The 16,448-nt window shown below is 40.7% G+C and overlaps 2 protein-coding genes and 1 long non-coding RNA gene across 7 annotated transcripts in view; 2 read left to right on the top strand and 1 right to left on the bottom strand.

Annotated features, from left to right (window-relative positions):
- The first annotated feature begins 404 nt into the window (after positions 1-404).
- On the top strand, positions 405-9,378 carry ddx1 (DEAD-box helicase 1). 2 transcript variants are annotated; one of them, XM_089022618.1, is made up of 26 exons: positions 405-482; positions 573-624; positions 718-781; positions 1,106-1,135; positions 1,207-1,303; positions 1,492-1,539; positions 1,633-1,716; positions 2,166-2,249; positions 2,337-2,413; positions 2,497-2,569; positions 2,936-3,012; positions 3,099-3,213; positions 3,294-3,432; positions 3,546-3,606; positions 3,691-3,789; positions 3,877-3,966; positions 4,037-4,225; positions 4,374-4,425; positions 5,500-5,646; positions 6,456-6,547; positions 6,626-6,698; positions 6,851-6,923; positions 6,999-7,041; positions 8,608-8,703; positions 8,806-8,926; positions 9,045-9,378. In XM_089022618.1, exons 1-26 carry the CDS (start codon positions 416-418, stop codon positions 9,173-9,175), a joined length of 2,274 nt encoding a protein of 757 aa, XP_088878744.1. In that variant the 5' UTR covers positions 405-415; the 3' UTR covers positions 9,176-9,378. The 2 variants fall into 2 exon arrangements, with proteins under 2 accessions (XP_088878744.1, XP_088878743.1); XM_089022617.1 differs by having other exon boundaries at positions 2,163-2,249.
- The window catches only part of LOC148883997 (uncharacterized), a 19,718-nt gene continuing 12,286 nt past the window's right edge, over positions 9,017-16,448 (bottom strand). For all 3 annotated transcript variants that reach the window (XR_016118526.1, XR_016118527.1, XR_016118528.1), the window contains 3 exons: positions 15,673-16,410; positions 13,859-13,930; positions 9,017-9,103 (listed from right to left, as the gene is read on the bottom strand). This is a non-coding gene — a long non-coding RNA (uncharacterized LOC148883997). The remainder of the gene's footprint in view (positions 9,104-13,858; positions 13,931-15,672; positions 16,411-16,448) is intronic.
- The window catches only part of itsn2a (intersectin 2a), a 35,886-nt gene continuing 29,770 nt past the window's right edge, over positions 10,333-16,448 (top strand). For both annotated transcript variants that reach the window (XM_089022615.1, XM_089022616.1), the window contains exons 1-3: positions 10,333-10,437; positions 13,614-13,729; positions 13,891-13,945. In XM_089022615.1, coding sequence (XP_088878741.1) covers positions 13,912-13,945 — 34 coding nt within the window. In that variant the 5' untranslated portion in view covers positions 10,333-10,437; positions 13,614-13,729; positions 13,891-13,911. The remainder of the gene's footprint in view (positions 10,438-13,613; positions 13,730-13,890; positions 13,946-16,448) is intronic.

Below are 16,448 nucleotides of genomic sequence, written 5' to 3'. Positions count from 1 at the left end.
GTTTCTAAATTTAAACTTCATATAAGTTCATTCCCTTGTGAATCAATTTCATTTCTCATCTCCAGTCATTTTCCTACGGGTTTTCGCAAGTGTTCCGTCATCATTCTTTTAAAGATATATGGAGCACTTTTGACAACAATAATTAATTTTGCATCATCGATGACTGCTTATCTCTCTTAGTTTTATGAAAACATTCAATCAAAAAATCCCTGTCGTTCGATTTTGGCTTATATTCCTTTTTTATATAATTGAGTTGTATTGATTAGATCAAATACTATCATGACAGATTTGATTTAAGATTTTTTTATCCTATTTAATCTTAATGACGCAAAAAAAAATTATGAAAAATATGTGGACTTCATGGAACCAAATGACAGCGCTGTTTCCTATCGAGCTGCAAAAGAAAAAAAAGTGCATGCGTGTTGACTCGTGGACACTTGACATCCGGCAGATTTTCGAAGCAATAATGGCTGCCTTTTCTGGTGAGTTTTAACTTCAAACATGACCACGCATTAAACGCAACGTGTTATATTGGCATGCTTTTCATTGTGAATTAACGTTGTATTGTTTAGAAATGGGCGTTATGCCCGAAATTGCGCAGGCTGTGGAGGAAATGGACTGGCTGTAAGTCATTCTTTTGACAACCTTTGCACATTCATTACTGCGTATGTCAAGTGAAATCATAAATCTAATTTTGTTGCCATGATTTCATGTCAGGCTTCCTACTGACATCCAAGCCGAGTCCATTCCATTGATTCTCGGCGGAGGAGATGTACTCATGGTGAGCGCTGTCAACATTTAGCAGTGATGGGCTGTGTAGTCTGGAAATCGCATTTGTACTATGCAAATTCTTGGGAATGGCATGTATCTATTTGTAAATATTCTTGTAACATACACAATGCTCACCAATCGTGGTGATTGTCTAATGTATTCATGTTTGCAGACAGTAAAACAAAATTGTAGAACACGTTTCAGATTACTTTGATTATGACCATTGCAATGCATTGAGTCTGAAATCTGTTTTGATATAAAAATCTAACAAACGTGGTTATTTGCAACAAAGATAGAATTTCAATGTATCTTTTTTCCCCTCCCTGACTTGAAGGCAGCAGAAACTGGTAGCGGTAAAACCGGAGTGAGTATGGACCTTCACATTTAATTTGTCAAAGGTTCTACTCGCTTAACTGTATGATATGTGATTGGCAGGCCTTCAGCATTCCCGTCATTCAGATTGTGCATGAAACGCTGACCGACCAGCAGCAGGGCAAAAAAGGCAGGGCCAACATCAAAACGGGTGGAGCTGGTGAGCATTTTTATAACTTAAGTCACATTATTAGTCATTATTAATTATTATTATTAGCTGACTTTGATTATTAAGAAAAAGTTCACGAGGACGCGTTGTGGAAAATTGACTCTAATGACTGAAAGTTCAAATCTTGGGATAAGTGTGAAATGAATACAAGTGATTGGAATTGTGTGTTTGGTTGTCAGTCTTTAACAATTGGCAGATGAACCCATACGACCGGAGCACTGCATTCGGTAAGAAGAGCATTAAATAATAATAATAAATAAATAAATAAAATATGTAGACGTTCAATATTACGCTTCATTTTGAAATTCGCCTCACCTTAGCGATCGGGCCGGACGGACTGTGCTGCCAAAGCCGAGAGTTTAAGGAATGGCACGGCTGCCGTTCCACCAAGGGCGTTACCAAAGGTAAGCCAGAGCCATGCAACTGCTGGAAGTTGAACACAATCCAGCCTGGGGACGCTTTACAACAGGGGTGTCAAAGTCATTTTTTGCCGAGGGCCACATTGTAGTTATGGTTTCCTCTCGAGGGCCGTTATGAATTTGGGGAACCCATTAGAATGTTTAAATCCCTTCAAATATTACATATAGAGCACACAGCAAATTAATGAATAACTCGTTTTCAAATCTGAAGTCAAGAATAATGACTTTTATTGTGGTTGACATCCAAAAATATGACATTTTGGCTCAGATTTTAGCTATCATCATGGAATTTAACAAGTTTGATTTGCTTTCGCGGGCCGAAAAAAATGATGTGGCGGGCCGGATTTGGCCCGCGGCCCTTGACTTTGACACCTGTGCTTTACAAATAAGGGTGAATGGAGAATGCGTTGAAACGTGTGCTGTGTTGCAAGCAGGGAAGTATTACTATGAGGTATCATGCCACGACCAAGGGCTGTGTCGCATCGGTTGGTCCACCAGTCAGGCAGCTCTTGATTTAGGTAAACATCTTCTTTTTTTAACACAACAAATTTAAAATTACAATTAGCATTCATTTTGCTTGACTACTTTTTTCCCTCCATCTATAGGAACTGACAAGTACGGGTTTGGTTTTGGCGGAACCGGGAAGAAATCAAACAATAAGCAATTTGACAGCTACGGCGAGGTCAAACACACAATTTACATTCAGTGGGTTAGTGTTGTGGTTATTAAATTTTATTTTATTTATTTATTTTTGATTCTTTGCAGGAGTTTACCATGCATGACACAATTGGATGCTTCCTTGACATGGACAATGGGCATATTTCCTTCTCCAAAAATGGTATTATTATTATTATTATTATTATTATTATTGTTATTATTATTGTTTACTGTCTCATCACAATAAGATTTAGTATATTACTTCGTTGTGGAACCTATTAATATTGCTTTGCTTGCACTGCATTGTGAGAGTTGTCTTTCATATTCCCCGCTACAATAACTGCAGATTTCAGCTACATTGTACAGTATGTAAATCATTTTACACACTTTAATTAAGTGATTTTTGGAGGTATGAGAATTTCCTCAAGTGCCTGCAATATTTTTTTCTTTTAATCATGAAAAATAAAACGTATTCACCAATGTAAAAAAAAAAATGTTAAAGGACTCAACCAGTTTGATGATATGTGTTTGTTTCCAAATCAACCAGGTAATGATCTGGGCCTGGCTTTCGAGATCCCTCCAAATCTCAGGAATCAACCCTTCTTTGCATCCTGTGTACTCAAGGTATTGATTAACACATTTAATATTGATCATGGGCAAAAACAGGGTTAACTAACAACTTTTGAATTGCTATTTTTGTTGTGTGCCAGAATGCAGAGCTAAAATTCAACTTTGGCGGGGAGGACTTCAAACATACGCCTAAAAGTGGCTTTGTCGCCTTGGATCAAGCACCAGATGCCCACACGGTCAAGTCTTTGCAAACAGGTTAGTATTTTTCCAAAATAAAAAGACTTTCTGCTGTACTGAGAATGATTGTCAGTGTGAATTTGTTTTGTTTTTGGCAGGGAGTGCCAAAGTAAGTCAGGCGAAAGGGTCCAGCAACTCCCCCAAGGCGCTGATCATCGAGCCATCCAAGGAACTTGCGGAGCAGACCCTCAACAACGTAACGCAGTTCAAGAAATACGTGGTCAATCCCAAACTCAGGTGCCAAACATTTTTCTCTTTTCTACCTCACTGATTTTCCTTGAAGCGCAATGGAAACAGCTCACCAGTAGATGCCACCATCGCTCTGATACAAATTTGACTATGTTGGATAGGGAGCTACTGGTGATCGGCGGGGTAGCTGCCAAGGAGCAAATGTCCGCTCTGGAGCAAGGCGTACGTAACCATCACTGACCTAAATTGAGTTGCATGGACTTCCTATTCTTGTTTTTTTGCATTGGTTTCCCCTTCCCTTTTTAGGTGGACATTGTGGTGGGGACCCCTGGTAGATTGGATGACCTCATATCCACTGGAAAGCTCAGCCTCTCCCAAGTCCGCTTTCTGGTCCTTGACGAATGTGTACGGATGATCCAGAATCCCTTTTAGACTATTTTTGGTTTGTCGTTGGTCACAATGATGCACCATTCTTTTTCTTGTCATCTCCAGGATGGCCTCTTGACAGCGGGCTACACAGACTTCATCAACAGAATCCATAATCAGATTCCTCAAGTGACATCTGATGGCAAACGACTACAGGTACTCGGAGGGGGGTCTGAAAAAAACAGGTCTGGACCAGGTATTACACAATTTGATTGGCTCGGTGCAGGTGATCGTGTGCTCAGCCACGCTCCACTCGTTCGATGTGAAGAAGCTGTCAGAACGCATCATGCACTTCCCCACCTGGGTGGACCTAAAGGGGGAGGACTCGGTACCCGAGACTGTGCACCACGTAGTCGTGCCGGTAAACCCCAAAGCTGATCGCCTTTGGGAGCGTCTGGGCAAGAACCACATCCGGGTCAGTTGTGGGTATTTACAGACAGCTGTTATTGTTTGTTTTTTTACCCCACTTCTAAATGGTTGTGTCTTCATTTGCATTTTCTGTTGCACGGTAGCTCATTTAAGCATCAAAGTGTGTAACATAATCTTTTTTGTGTGTGTGTAAGACTGATGAGGTCCATGCCAAAGATAACACCAGACCAGGAGGCAACTCAGCCGGTGAGTTTGTTAACATTTCTACATAGAATATCATAATTTCCGGACTAAAGAGCGCACCTGATTATAAGCCTCACCCAGTAAATACATTTTTGAAGGACAACTGACGTCTCCGGACAAGTTGTATCCATAATTTGTAAAATCACTTCAAATCACTTCTACTGAGCGTATTTTACAAAGATTCCACCGCATATAGCTATATTTTACATTTTAAAACTCGCGCTGAATATTCAGGAAGTCTTGTTTATGAGTTGGTGACGATACCTAGCGTGACGTCATGGTAGGTAGTGTCACTGACCGAGAAAGCGAAACACAATGCATTTTGGGTACTTTGTTTGGTCTGAAAACTTTGTGTTGATCCGTGTTGATGGCGAAATTAGAAGGAAAACACAAAAATAACGCGATGGTGAATCGTTGTGTGTTGCACCAAGACTACTATTTGATACTAGTTGACACAAATTCCCACCCGAAAAATCAGCCCATTTCCAACGGAGCTTGGGCGCCATCTTGTGCATTTTCGGGGACGCTACGTTGGAGTCCAGATGGCTCAACATGACACTGAAGGACTTCTTTAATCGATTGCAAACATTTATTATTTCCTCTTCAGAACTATTTGAATCATATTCATAACTGGATGAGTAACAAGAAAGCATCTTCTCAGAATCTGAAGCCATTGTTTTGATTCTCGAGCAAGGCAAGACGTCTTGGCATGATGTCACGAACAAGGGGGCGGGACTTTTTGAAATTGAAACTTTCTGAGGTCATTTTGAAGTAGTTTTGGGTCACTTTAAGTCATTTTTATTGGTGTTTTTCATCTGACTAAAAATATCAGCCTGCGTGTTTTGGGTATTTTAGATGCTATAAAACGTTTTTCTGGTGTCAGTTAGGAAACAAAATGTCCTTGAAGGACAACCGACATCAATGGCGGCCATTTGAAAACAATGCATACATTGTCTGCATCGTTTCATAACCCACAGGGTTGAAAGGTTATGACAAAAGTCACGTCTTACACTGTAGTCCGGAAATTACGGGAATACATGTTCTACAAGTGTCACTGTAGCATTTTGTGTCTGCCAGAAATGTGGTCAGAGGCCATTAAAGTGCTGAAAGGCGAGTACACAGTGAGGGCTATCAAAGAGCACAAAATGGACCAGGCCATCATCTTCTGCCGCACCAAGATAGACTGTGACAACATGGAGGAATATTTTATCCAGCAGGGAGGAGGTAAGACATTACAATTGGAGAGCTTTTTTTTCTCTTAAAGGACAACCGACGTCTCCGGTGTTCAAGTGACTTCTACTGAGCTTATTTTACTTAGATTCCACCGCAGATAGCTATATTTTACGTTTTAAGACTCGCGCTGAATATTCAGGAAGTGTTGTTTTTGAGTTGGTGACGAGTCCGTACGTGACGTCACTAAAGGAACGCCCTCTGACCAAAAAAAAAAAAGATACATTGTAGCAGTCCTTCCATCACGTCAATGTATTTTGCTGTATTGTTTGGTCTGAAAACCTTGTGTTGCACCCAAAAGCCGCCAGAAGAGGGTGTCCAAGGAATTTATCAGCCTGTGGAAACGGAGGTGGCCACAGGAGGTTGCCATTTTGTGCCTCATTTCTGGTGATCGTTTCTCCCCAATGTTGACTCAAAATGGCATGGAATAAATTCTTTAATGGATTGCAAACATGTATGCTTTCCTCTTCAGAACTATTTGAATCATATTCATAACTGGATGTGTAACAAGAAAGCATATTCTCCAAATCTGAAGCCATTGTTTTGATTCTCCAGCAATGCAAGACATCTTGGCGTGACGTCACGAACTGGGGGCAGGACTTTCTGAAAATGCCCAATTCGCAGCTCAATTTTTCTGCAGATTTTGGACACTTGAAGTCATTTTTATTGGTGTTTTGCATTTGACTAAAAATATCATACTGCGTGTTTTGGGTATTTTAGATGCTATAAAACGTTTTTCTGATGTCTGTTAAGAAACAAAAAAAGTGACGTTGGTTGTCCTTTGAATCGCCACTTTCCATCAGGTCCAGACAGTAAAAACCACCAGTTTTCCTGTGTGTGTCTTCATGGCGATCGCAAGCCCCACGAGAGGAAGAGCAACTTGGACCGCTTCAAGGTCAAGGAAGAACTTGAAATATGAACACCTAAAGGTTATTACTGTTGTCCAAGATTTCAAGTCATCTTGTGTTCTTAGAGAAAAGAAGTGAGGCTTTTGATCTGCACCGATGTCGCCGCCAGAGGGATTGACATCCGGGGCGTTCCATATGGTACTGCCGATTCAGACCCCAGCCCGTTCAGCCAACAATTTGTGCTCAAATATGAAGAATGAGATACTTGTCTTTCTCCAAGTTCTGATGTCCACCAAAGTACTGATATATACCATTTGGTTGGCATCTGAAACTGTATTCCATTTTTGCAGTGATTAACGTCACCCTGCCAGATGAGAAGCAGAACTACGTTCACCGTATCGGCCGAGTTGGTCGAGCAGAGAAGTGAGGAGTTTAACGGGTACATTTGTAAATTACTGAATGGATCTTCAAAGTTGTATTTCTTTTTTAAACATACAGAATGGGGTTGGCCATCTCATTGGTTGCCATGGAGAAAGAAAAGGTAAAGCATTCTCAAGTTTTTTTTTTCTTTTACACTTTTAAACCAATATTTTATTTCAGGCTCTCTTCAGCAGTATAGCATGTGTACAATAATATTTCGATTGAGTTCTTTTTTATTTTACTTTTTTTCTTTTTAGTTTTGTGAAATTGTCTTGACTTCTACAGCAGCCTGTTTGACAGAATTGAGCAAGGTTGTAAGCTAGTGCGAAAGGCATACATATTTGAATCAGGTGCTATCTATCTATTAGTTATCTATTAGCTAGCTAGCTAACTTTCTATCTATTTAAGTTATTCCGGCTTGAGTGAACGCTGGCATATGTGGCTGCCGCTGCTCACCCACAGAAACTCTGATCCAGTGACTGTAAAGTGACCTTGAGAGTTTTGAAAGACACTGAGAAATGAAATGTATTACAGTATTATTATTTTTAGTTCAAATTGTTCCTGACTTAAAGGACAACCGACGTCACTTTTTTGTTTCCTAACTGACATCAGGAAAACGTTTTATAGCATATAAAATACCTAAAACACGCAGTATAATATTTTTCGTCAAATGCAAAACACAAATAAAAATGACTTAAAGTGTCTAAAAAGTACTTCAATTTGAAACCGGAAGTGGCCAGTTTCAGAAGGTCCCGCCCCCATGTTCGTGGTGTCACGACAAGACGTCTTGTCTTGCTCTAGAATCAAAACAATGGCTTCAGATTCAGAGAATATGCTTTCTTGTTACTCATCTAGTTTTGAATATGATTCAAATAGTTCTGAAGAAGAAAGCATGCATGTTTGCAATCGATTAAAGAATTTATTCTGTGTCATTTTGAGGCATCGGGTGGGAAATGTCGCACCCAAAAAAGGCAGAACATGGCGACAAAGCCGTGTAAGCAATTAATCAGCCCGTTTCCAAAGGCTGATTAATTCATTACATGGAGCTTTGTCGCCCTCTTCTGCCTCTTTTTGGTCCTACACGACATTTTCAGACCAAAGTACAGCAAAATGCATTGACGTGATGGAAGGACTGCCACAATGTGTTCTTTTTTCGGTCAGGGACGTTCCTTCAGTGACGTAACGTACGGACTCGTTACCAACTCAAAAACAAGACTTCCGGAATATTCAGCGCGAGTCTTAAAACGTAAAATACATCGATATGTGGTGGAATATTTGTAAAATACACTCAGTAGAAGTCATTTGAAGACATTTTACAAATTATGGACACAACTTGTCCGGAGACGTCGGTTGTCCTTTAAAGGTCTGTGTTCACCTACCTGTGATTAAGTACTTGTTTTTTTTCTCCTCCGATTGTCAGTTTTTGTACTCTATCTAATATGAATGTCCATATGTCAATATGAACTATGTTGAAGTAAGAGGAGGATCTTCAATGATGGGCTAAACCCTCGCCTCCATCCTGTGTAATCTACAGGCAATTGGAAACATCACAGGCCCTTTTTTGTCTCCTCCCATATACTTTCTGTCTCAATTCCTCCAGTAGCCCATTTGAGTAGCAGTTTTTTTTTATCAGCACTGTTTTGTATTGCTTCTTTTAGCAATGAATTGTTATATTTTGGGGTGGCAGGTGTGGTACCACGTCTGCCCAAACCGAGGCAGAGGCTGCTACAACACACGACTCAAGCAGGATGGAGGCTGCACCATTTGGTACAATGAAAAAGAGGTGACTGGTGCCTTCGTATTCAGAATTCTTTTGCTTTTTGTAATTGTTCTGCTGCTTTGACAATCCTAATTGTCTGGTTTCTCACCTCTTGGTTTCTCACAGCTCCTGTCAGAAATTGAGGAGCACCTCAAGTGCACCATCACCCAGTGTGAGCCCGACATCAAGGTACCCTTGGACGACTTTGACGGGAAGGTCACTTATGGTCAACGCAGGACACTGGGAGGTATGAGTTTCCCAGTTCAGTTTCCAAACGGTGACCATCAGAATAGAATTTTGCATTAAATTTAGTGTTGTTTCTGATGTTCACCCCCTGCTGTACCTGTGCCGCTTTGTGCTTCTAGGTGGTAACTACAAGGGTCATGTGGACGTGCTGGCCCCGACGGTGCAAGAGCTGGCCAACCTGGAAAGAGAGGCGCAGACATCGTTTCTCCACCTTGGATACTTGCCCAACCAGCTCTTCAAAGCTTTCTGAACACAGCTCGGCTGAAGCTACAGAATGCATGCTCACCACCAATCTATGTGCAGGCCTGATTTGTGTAGTTATCAAAAACAACACCAACATTGAAGAAACATTTTGTTTTGCAGATACAATTTGGCTGCATATGTTCAAATTGCTTGCAGACTTATTTTGATGCCTGTGTTTTCTTTTCCGAAATAAACTGTGGTGAGCACTAAGTCAAGAGTCATTACTTGTACTGTAGATTTAAAACAATCATATGCTCTATTAGTTAGTTATTTTTGTTTAACTGTTAGGCAAAGAGACTCACTTGTCGAAACTAGATTTAAGAGTATATCCAATCGTAGTTCCAATAATGTTTGAGAGAAAGAGAATTATGTGGTATTGGAGCCTTTGTGTGCGATTGATACATTACTCAACAACTGGTTGAATTGTTTTTATACATGTACACATTCCATATGGTAACTTTTGCAAATAGTCACTATTATTCTTTATACATTTAAAGCTAGCCATAACCTTGCCCCCCCATACCTATCTGACATTCAATTTTCTATTTTGAGGTGCTTAAAAATGAAATGTATTATTCCCTCTCGTTCCCTCAGATCATCTTCCTCCCTCCACCTCTGTGTGCCCCCCACCCGTCTCAGCACGATGGGGGACAGGGCTTTCAGTTGCTCTGCCCCAAACTCTGGAACTCACTTCCAACATTTGTAACATCGATTCTCCCATCTCAAAACCCACCTATTTAGAATCACATTTTCTGTGTAGCTCTTTCTATTGTTTCTATTTATAACTATTTTATTTATTGTATTCTATTTGTGATTGTAATTTATTTATTATAGTACCTATGCTTGTCTGTGACTAAAGTGTCCTTGAGAGCTTTGAAAGGCGCTTAAAATGAAATGTATTATTATCATTATGTTGCATGGTGAGATAATATCTGACATGCATTTCACTTTTTTCTGCTCTTTGGTTAATCACACACACAAAAATACACACAAAATACGTAACCACAAACTTACATGCATCACTCGTTATAATTTCACCCGGTTGTAAAGCGACTGCTACTGTATCGTGACGCAGGATGATTTACGTTGAAAATATAAGGGGGAAGTTAAGCGCGAAACGACTTCCTGTTTGAATGCCGGGCTCCGCCCCCTTCCAGTCGTACGTCGGCCCCGCCTTCGACACTTCCTCGCCTTGCTCTTTCCTCCGCCGCTATCCGAATTGCCTTCCTGTGGATGTCTTGACTACCGGCCGCTGTTCCTCCGCAACAGGTAAATTACCCGTTAGCATTCGTTCGTTATGCAACAAAAATGATACTGCATTTATTGCTCAGTTGAAATATTACTATGCGCAAAAGACAGTTCAGCGTGTTCAACGTACGGATAGTCACCCACTTGAGCTGTCATTATTTTATGCATCTGAAGCCTGATACTTTTCATTTTCCTTTTTTTAACAAATACTGCCTTTGTTTGTTGGAGACAAACAGCAGCCAGGCTTCGAGCTCATTCTAAGTAAGTCGGTAAATATTGGTGGGCCTCTCGTTCCATCTGCTTGTGCTAGAAATGCCACAAAATTAGGTACACTTGATCATGACATTCTGCACACCCCTCTCCCCCAAAAATTATTTCACCGAAGAAAAAAAATCTTCATTATTATGGGTGTAGATGAAACTGGTTTTGCATTACTGTAAGTTAAATTGTTAATTCCACCAGTTAGTGGTTTATTTGACTGCTTCATAATTTTCAGGTTCTTGGTTCGATTCTGGGCGCCTTCTGGGTGAATTTATTGAAATGTCATATCACACAGAGAATGGGACTATCAATCTAATGGCGTTTTAAATATCAAATGGCAAAACAGTGTCAGGCTACTGTCAATTTGTTTCGAAGGGATTTGGTGTTTGAAAAAAAAACTAAAGAGGGGAACTAATCCATAAAAACATGAGTACATGTGGGAAAGGGGAAAAATGATGTAGAAGGCTGCACCTGGCCTCTGGGCCATGTGTTTGACACCTCTGCTCAAAATGAGTGATTTGGCACTGTGGCCTGAGAGCAGCTCATCAAGGGCGCCACAGAAAATGATGCAATTTCAATAAAATATATGTAGTATTTGCCAAGGTGTCTTTGTTTGTCTATCTATCCCAGTGACATTCAGTGGCCGGTCAAACAATGAAATGCTTCTCCTTTGGATGGCAGGATTCAAATTACTCAATCACAATTTGGCTTGCGTATCCACCTGCTGCTATTTGTAGAGCAGAATAAGTTGTGTGTCCTATGAATGTATCAGATTTTTTTAGCTAACATTCGAAAGTAGACTGAGACCAAATCATCATATCAGTATTTTTTTTTTTTTTTTTCGGATAGCATGCCGTGTGATTTTTCAAACGCAAAACGAGTCCCTTGCCTCAGTGAATGTGCTCCAGATCAGGAGTGTGAAATCATTTTGGCCAGAAGACCACATTCTAGTTCTGGTTTCTTCTCTAGAGCCGTTTCGGCTCTTAGATGGCTTTGTCACTTGAGAGTCAACAGCGGATTGCTCTATTTTTATTTTTTGGAAGGCAAATCTAGTGTCGTATTGGCATTAATGACTGCTGTTGTGAAGTGTGATATAAAGCAGTATAAGCCATTCGGATGAGTTACTGTACATGTGTGTTGTTCATTGATGACCCAAAAGTAGCTTTAAATGACGTCACTTTTTTGTTTTTTAACTGACATCAGAAAAACGTTTTATAGCATCTAAAATACCCAAAACACGCAGTATGATATTTTTAGTCAAATGCAAAACACCAATAAAAATGACTTAAAGTGTCCAAAATCTGCAAAAAAATGGAGCTGATAAATTTGTTATATGGCGCTTGGACGCCCTCTCCTGGCCTTCTGGCGGCTTTTGGGTGCAACACGAGGTCCCCAGACCAAACAAGAAAAGCAAAGTACATTGACGTGATGGAAGGACCGCTACAATGCGTCTTTTTTTACAGTCAGGGGCGGTCCTTTAGTGACGTCACGTACGGACTCGTCACCAACTCAAAAACAAGACTTCCTGAATATACAGCACGAGTCTTAAAACATAAAATATAGCTATCTGCGGTGGAATCTTAGTAAAATACGCTCAGTAGAAGTCATTTGAAGCCATTTTACAAATTATGGACACAACTTGTCCAGAGACGTCAGTTGTCCTTTAACTTTAATTTAGGCTGTGCCAGCACAACAGGGAGAAAGTTAAGAACACTGTGAATACAAACACACGTGCACACTGGCGTCTTTCTTCCTAGTGGCTTGGCTAAGCTTCCTGTGCTCGAACAGGATGGTCCTTCTGTGCAAAGTGTGCACACACACAGGCAGAGTGTGATACACACAGAGTGATACATTGATAGGTACATCCAAGCGCAGGTGCCAATCAACATGCAGGGTGAGTTTGAGCGTTGTGGAAGTGAGCAAGTGCGCCTTTACACGACTCACCCAATCAAAGCGAAAATTTGAATTTAAATATTTCCTGTATAGTTTGTTCGGGTTGTTTTGAAACCATAAGGGCCGAGGAAGAAAAAGAAGGAAGAAGGAGGCGAAGAGGTTGCTCTTATGGAGTTGACATCACTGACGAACAACACCTTGGGGCACTCAAGTTCTTGTCAACCAGGGTGGATCCCATTGCGTTGTTTGCACACGAAAAACTTGTAAGTGCTGCACAGTTGCTAGACTACTGTATTTTCCACACTATCAGGTACTTTGCTGTATAAGGCGAACCTTCGACCTATGGCATATTTTATAACTGTTTTCATATATTGGGCGCACCACATTATAGGGTGCGTAGCTACAATATTGGCTTTGTTGTCATTATGTGACCACTAAACAACACTAAAGAATACAATACAATACAGCTTTATTTATATACAGACACACCCCAACTTATGAACGAGATATGTTCCGAACGGTTGTTCGTAAGGTGAATTAGTTCGTAAATTGCTTCAGTGCTATATTTTGTATGGAATGTATGTTGAAGGCTTATATAAGTATGTTTTACGTTTATACAAGTATGTTTAAAGGACAACCGACGTCTCCGGACAAGTAGTGTCCATAATTTGTAAAATCGCTTCAAATGACTTCTACTTAGCGTATTTTACAAAGATTCTACCGCATATAGCTATATTTTACGTTTTAAGACTCGCGCTGAATATTCCAGAAGTCTTGTTTTTGAGTTGGTGACGAGTCCTCACCCTACGTCACTGAAGGAACGCCCCTGTGCTGTCAGGGCGGGCAGGACGGGGTGGGAGGGGCTGTCCATCATAGCTTTTAGTTTAGCTAGCGTCCTTCTGTTGCCCACCTCCTCCAGAGAGTCCAGTGAGCAGCCCAGGACAGAACTGGCACTCTTGACAAACGAATTTAGGCATATTATTAGCAATATGAGTGTTACTGTCTGCATGAAAAGAAAAAACATCTCTTCTGTTGATCCAAAGCTAAGCCGCAAGGCCGAGGTGGATGTGGACACTCGGCATACAACTCATAAACGTCACAGAGGGAATCAAGACAGACAGCTCAAACCGCCACCTGCCCTCGGACACGAGACAAAGATGTACGCTGCCTCCAATCATAACCTCATTTTTCCTTCATGTTTTTTTTATTTATTTATACATCCTTCTGCTTGCTCTGTCCTCAACCACGTGAAACACACTTTTTGCATGCACACACTTGGTCTACTCACCCAATCATGTTGCCTGCTCTCGCTCTCTGCAGATGTCTGCAAGCTAGCCAGTCATGCAGAGGGCACCTCCACCTACAGCCATGGACGGTAAGAAAACACTTACTTGGTGACCGACCAATTGTCGTTCAGCACAAAAGTGTTCCCGCGATCCGTTTTAAACAAACAGGCTTAACCAATGGTAACAAACAATTTTCACTCAGAATTGTCGAACAAATCCAGACTTAGTTGATATCATCATGCAGCATGATATCACAGAGTGAAGGAACAGCTGGTTGAGAGTTGGAGATTTGTTCTGAAACGATTTTTGCAGCATTTGCAATTAACTCATTCACTGCCAGATGTGCAAAAATGTGTCCACTCCAGTGCCAGGATTTTTGTCATTGTCACTTGAATTCCAGGACCCACAGAATTTTAGAGTTTTAGGGCTACACAAACATTCAATGCAGCAGAAGAAACCTTAGACGCTCTTCTTTAATTAGAAAATAAAGTGTAAATTCCTAAATTATATGGGTCTAGAGTTATATGAGCTTGAAATGTGGGCAGCTGTACAAAATACAATACAATACGATACACTATATAGTGCTTTAGAAACCTTAGACTTTCTTCTTTCATCAGAACGAAATAGTTAATTCCTAAATTATATGGGTCTGGATTTATATAAGCATAAAATGGGAGCAGCTGTACCAAATACAATACAATATATAGCGCTTTAGAACAGCTGAAGCTGGAACAAAATGCTAACATGAAAAAATGGGAAATGCTGCCCATTGTGGAAAGGAAAAACATTGCCAGAGGCCATGGCCAGCGCTTTATCGGCACCCAAGCTTGGAAAAAAAAACTAATTCGGGAATGGAGCTCTACATCACAATTTCAATTCCTGAGTAAATTCATGAATGGCAGTGAATGAGTTAATAAGGAGCACCACTCAACATATTTTTACTTTTTTTTAAATCAGTGATGCAAAGAAACATTTCCTATTTTGTTATTATTATTTTTGCTTATTCCAAATCTGTTCTTGTATTGATTAGGTTTTCCGAATTCTAATAATAATCTAATGCTGCTCTGATATCAAACCATGAGAAAAACAGGTTTGCATCCTGCATGGCAATCTACAAGCAGGCAATAATAATTTGTGTGTCGCTGGGTGTGCCGGTGAGTATGTAAATACTCAAGGTAACCACGTGGCTCCCCGACCCCGCTTGAGGCTGATCACTGGAGGTTTGACTCAACACGTCACCAAGACAACAAAGGGAAGTGTGTAAATGAATTCCCGCATAGGCACCTTTGCTGGGTTCTATTCTTACGATATCAGCAGGCGCTCAAACCCATGTGGTTTGAGCGCTTGTTTTTTTCCGCCGTTGAAACACCGCAGCACAGTGCAGCTCGCGGCCGCGTTATCAGACAACAGCAAGGACAGAGTTGATACGATGATTATCTTTGATTGACATCTAAGTACTGCGGACTAGGCCGTTGGTCAAGGTCCGGCCACCGCGAGGCAATAGTGCGGGTGCCACTCTTCTGGTTGAGAGAGCTGGTGTGTTTGTCCAATTCAGTGGAAGATGAAAAATGGTATCAAAGTTGTTGCATACACGCCATAGAACTGGTTTTTGGGAATTCAAGAAACTTGACGCAAAAATCATTTTATCCAAAATCCAAAGCAATCTTTTCTGTTGTTTAGAAATGAAGTAACATTGGATGTTTAAATGACAACCGACGCCTCCGGACAAGTTGTTACCATAATTTGTAAAATCACTTCAAATGACTTCTAATGAGCGTATTTTAAAAAGATTCCACTGCATATAGCTATATTTTACCTTTTAAGACTTGCACTGAACATTCAGGAAGTCTTGTTTTTGAGTTGGTGATGAGTCCTCACCCTACGTCACTGAAGGAACGCCCCTGAGCGAGAAAGGACATACCTTGCATCACCTCAATGCATTTTGCGGTACTTAGTTTGGTCTGAAAACTTCGTGTTGATCCATGTTGATGGATGATGAGTTTGACACCCTTGTTATAGAGATTAAATTATGTGCGGCCGAATTAAAATAAATAGAAATGACTAATGAAGTGGATAAATCACATCTCAGGTTCACTATATTAAGAAATATCCTTACATTTAATAGGTAAACTACTGAAGTATTGAGTTATCAATTCAAAATTTGTCTGCCTATTTAGGCTGCAAATGCAAATGAAATTCATTTTCCCGAACATTTGCCCTTTTTGTTTGAGACCAAGTGAAACATTTAGCTCTCTTGACTTCTGGCGATTACAGATTTCCAACTCCTGGTTTGCTTCTACAGACACGCCTTTTTTTAAAACAGAACCTCAAAAGTGGACTCGTGACTGAGCGTCACTTATCTTTTCCTCCAGCTTCCCAGTGGGCATCCGTTAGCCTGTGAACGCTGTCGAGTCCGTTAAGGAGCTTTGCCGCCTGCCATTTGTAGTCCCTGCAGGCCTGTGTCAAATCCGACACGCCGAGTGCAGTAGTCCCAACCACCGGCGCCAGATTAATTACCTCAGCTTTTGCTGACAATGCCAGAAAGTGGGTCAGACTGTGGGAAGAAATGTACCTGTGCAGGTGTTGCCTATG

Source organism: Hippocampus bargibanti, linkage group LG19, assembly GCF_051943395.1.
Source record: "Hippocampus bargibanti isolate YZ-2025 linkage group LG19, ASM5194339v1, whole genome shotgun sequence".
NCBI lineage: Eukaryota > Metazoa > Chordata > Actinopteri > Syngnathiformes > Syngnathidae > Hippocampus > Hippocampus bargibanti.
The sequence above is the reverse complement of the archived record's forward strand: the minus strand, read 5'-3'. Positions and strand labels throughout refer to the sequence as shown.

Coding starts and splice junctions, on each gene's coding strand:
- ddx1 (XM_089022617.1), top strand. CDS start 416: ATGCGTGTTGACTCGTGGACACTTGACATCCGGCAGATTTTCGAAGCA. Junction 3,433..3,545: donor GTGGTCAATCCCAAACTCAG/GTGCCAAACATT, acceptor TATGTTGGATAG/GGAGCTACTGGTGATCGGCG. Junction 5,647..6,455: donor TTTTATCCAGCAGGGAGGAG/GTAAGACATTAC, acceptor ACTTTCCATCAG/GTCCAGACAGTAAAAACCAC.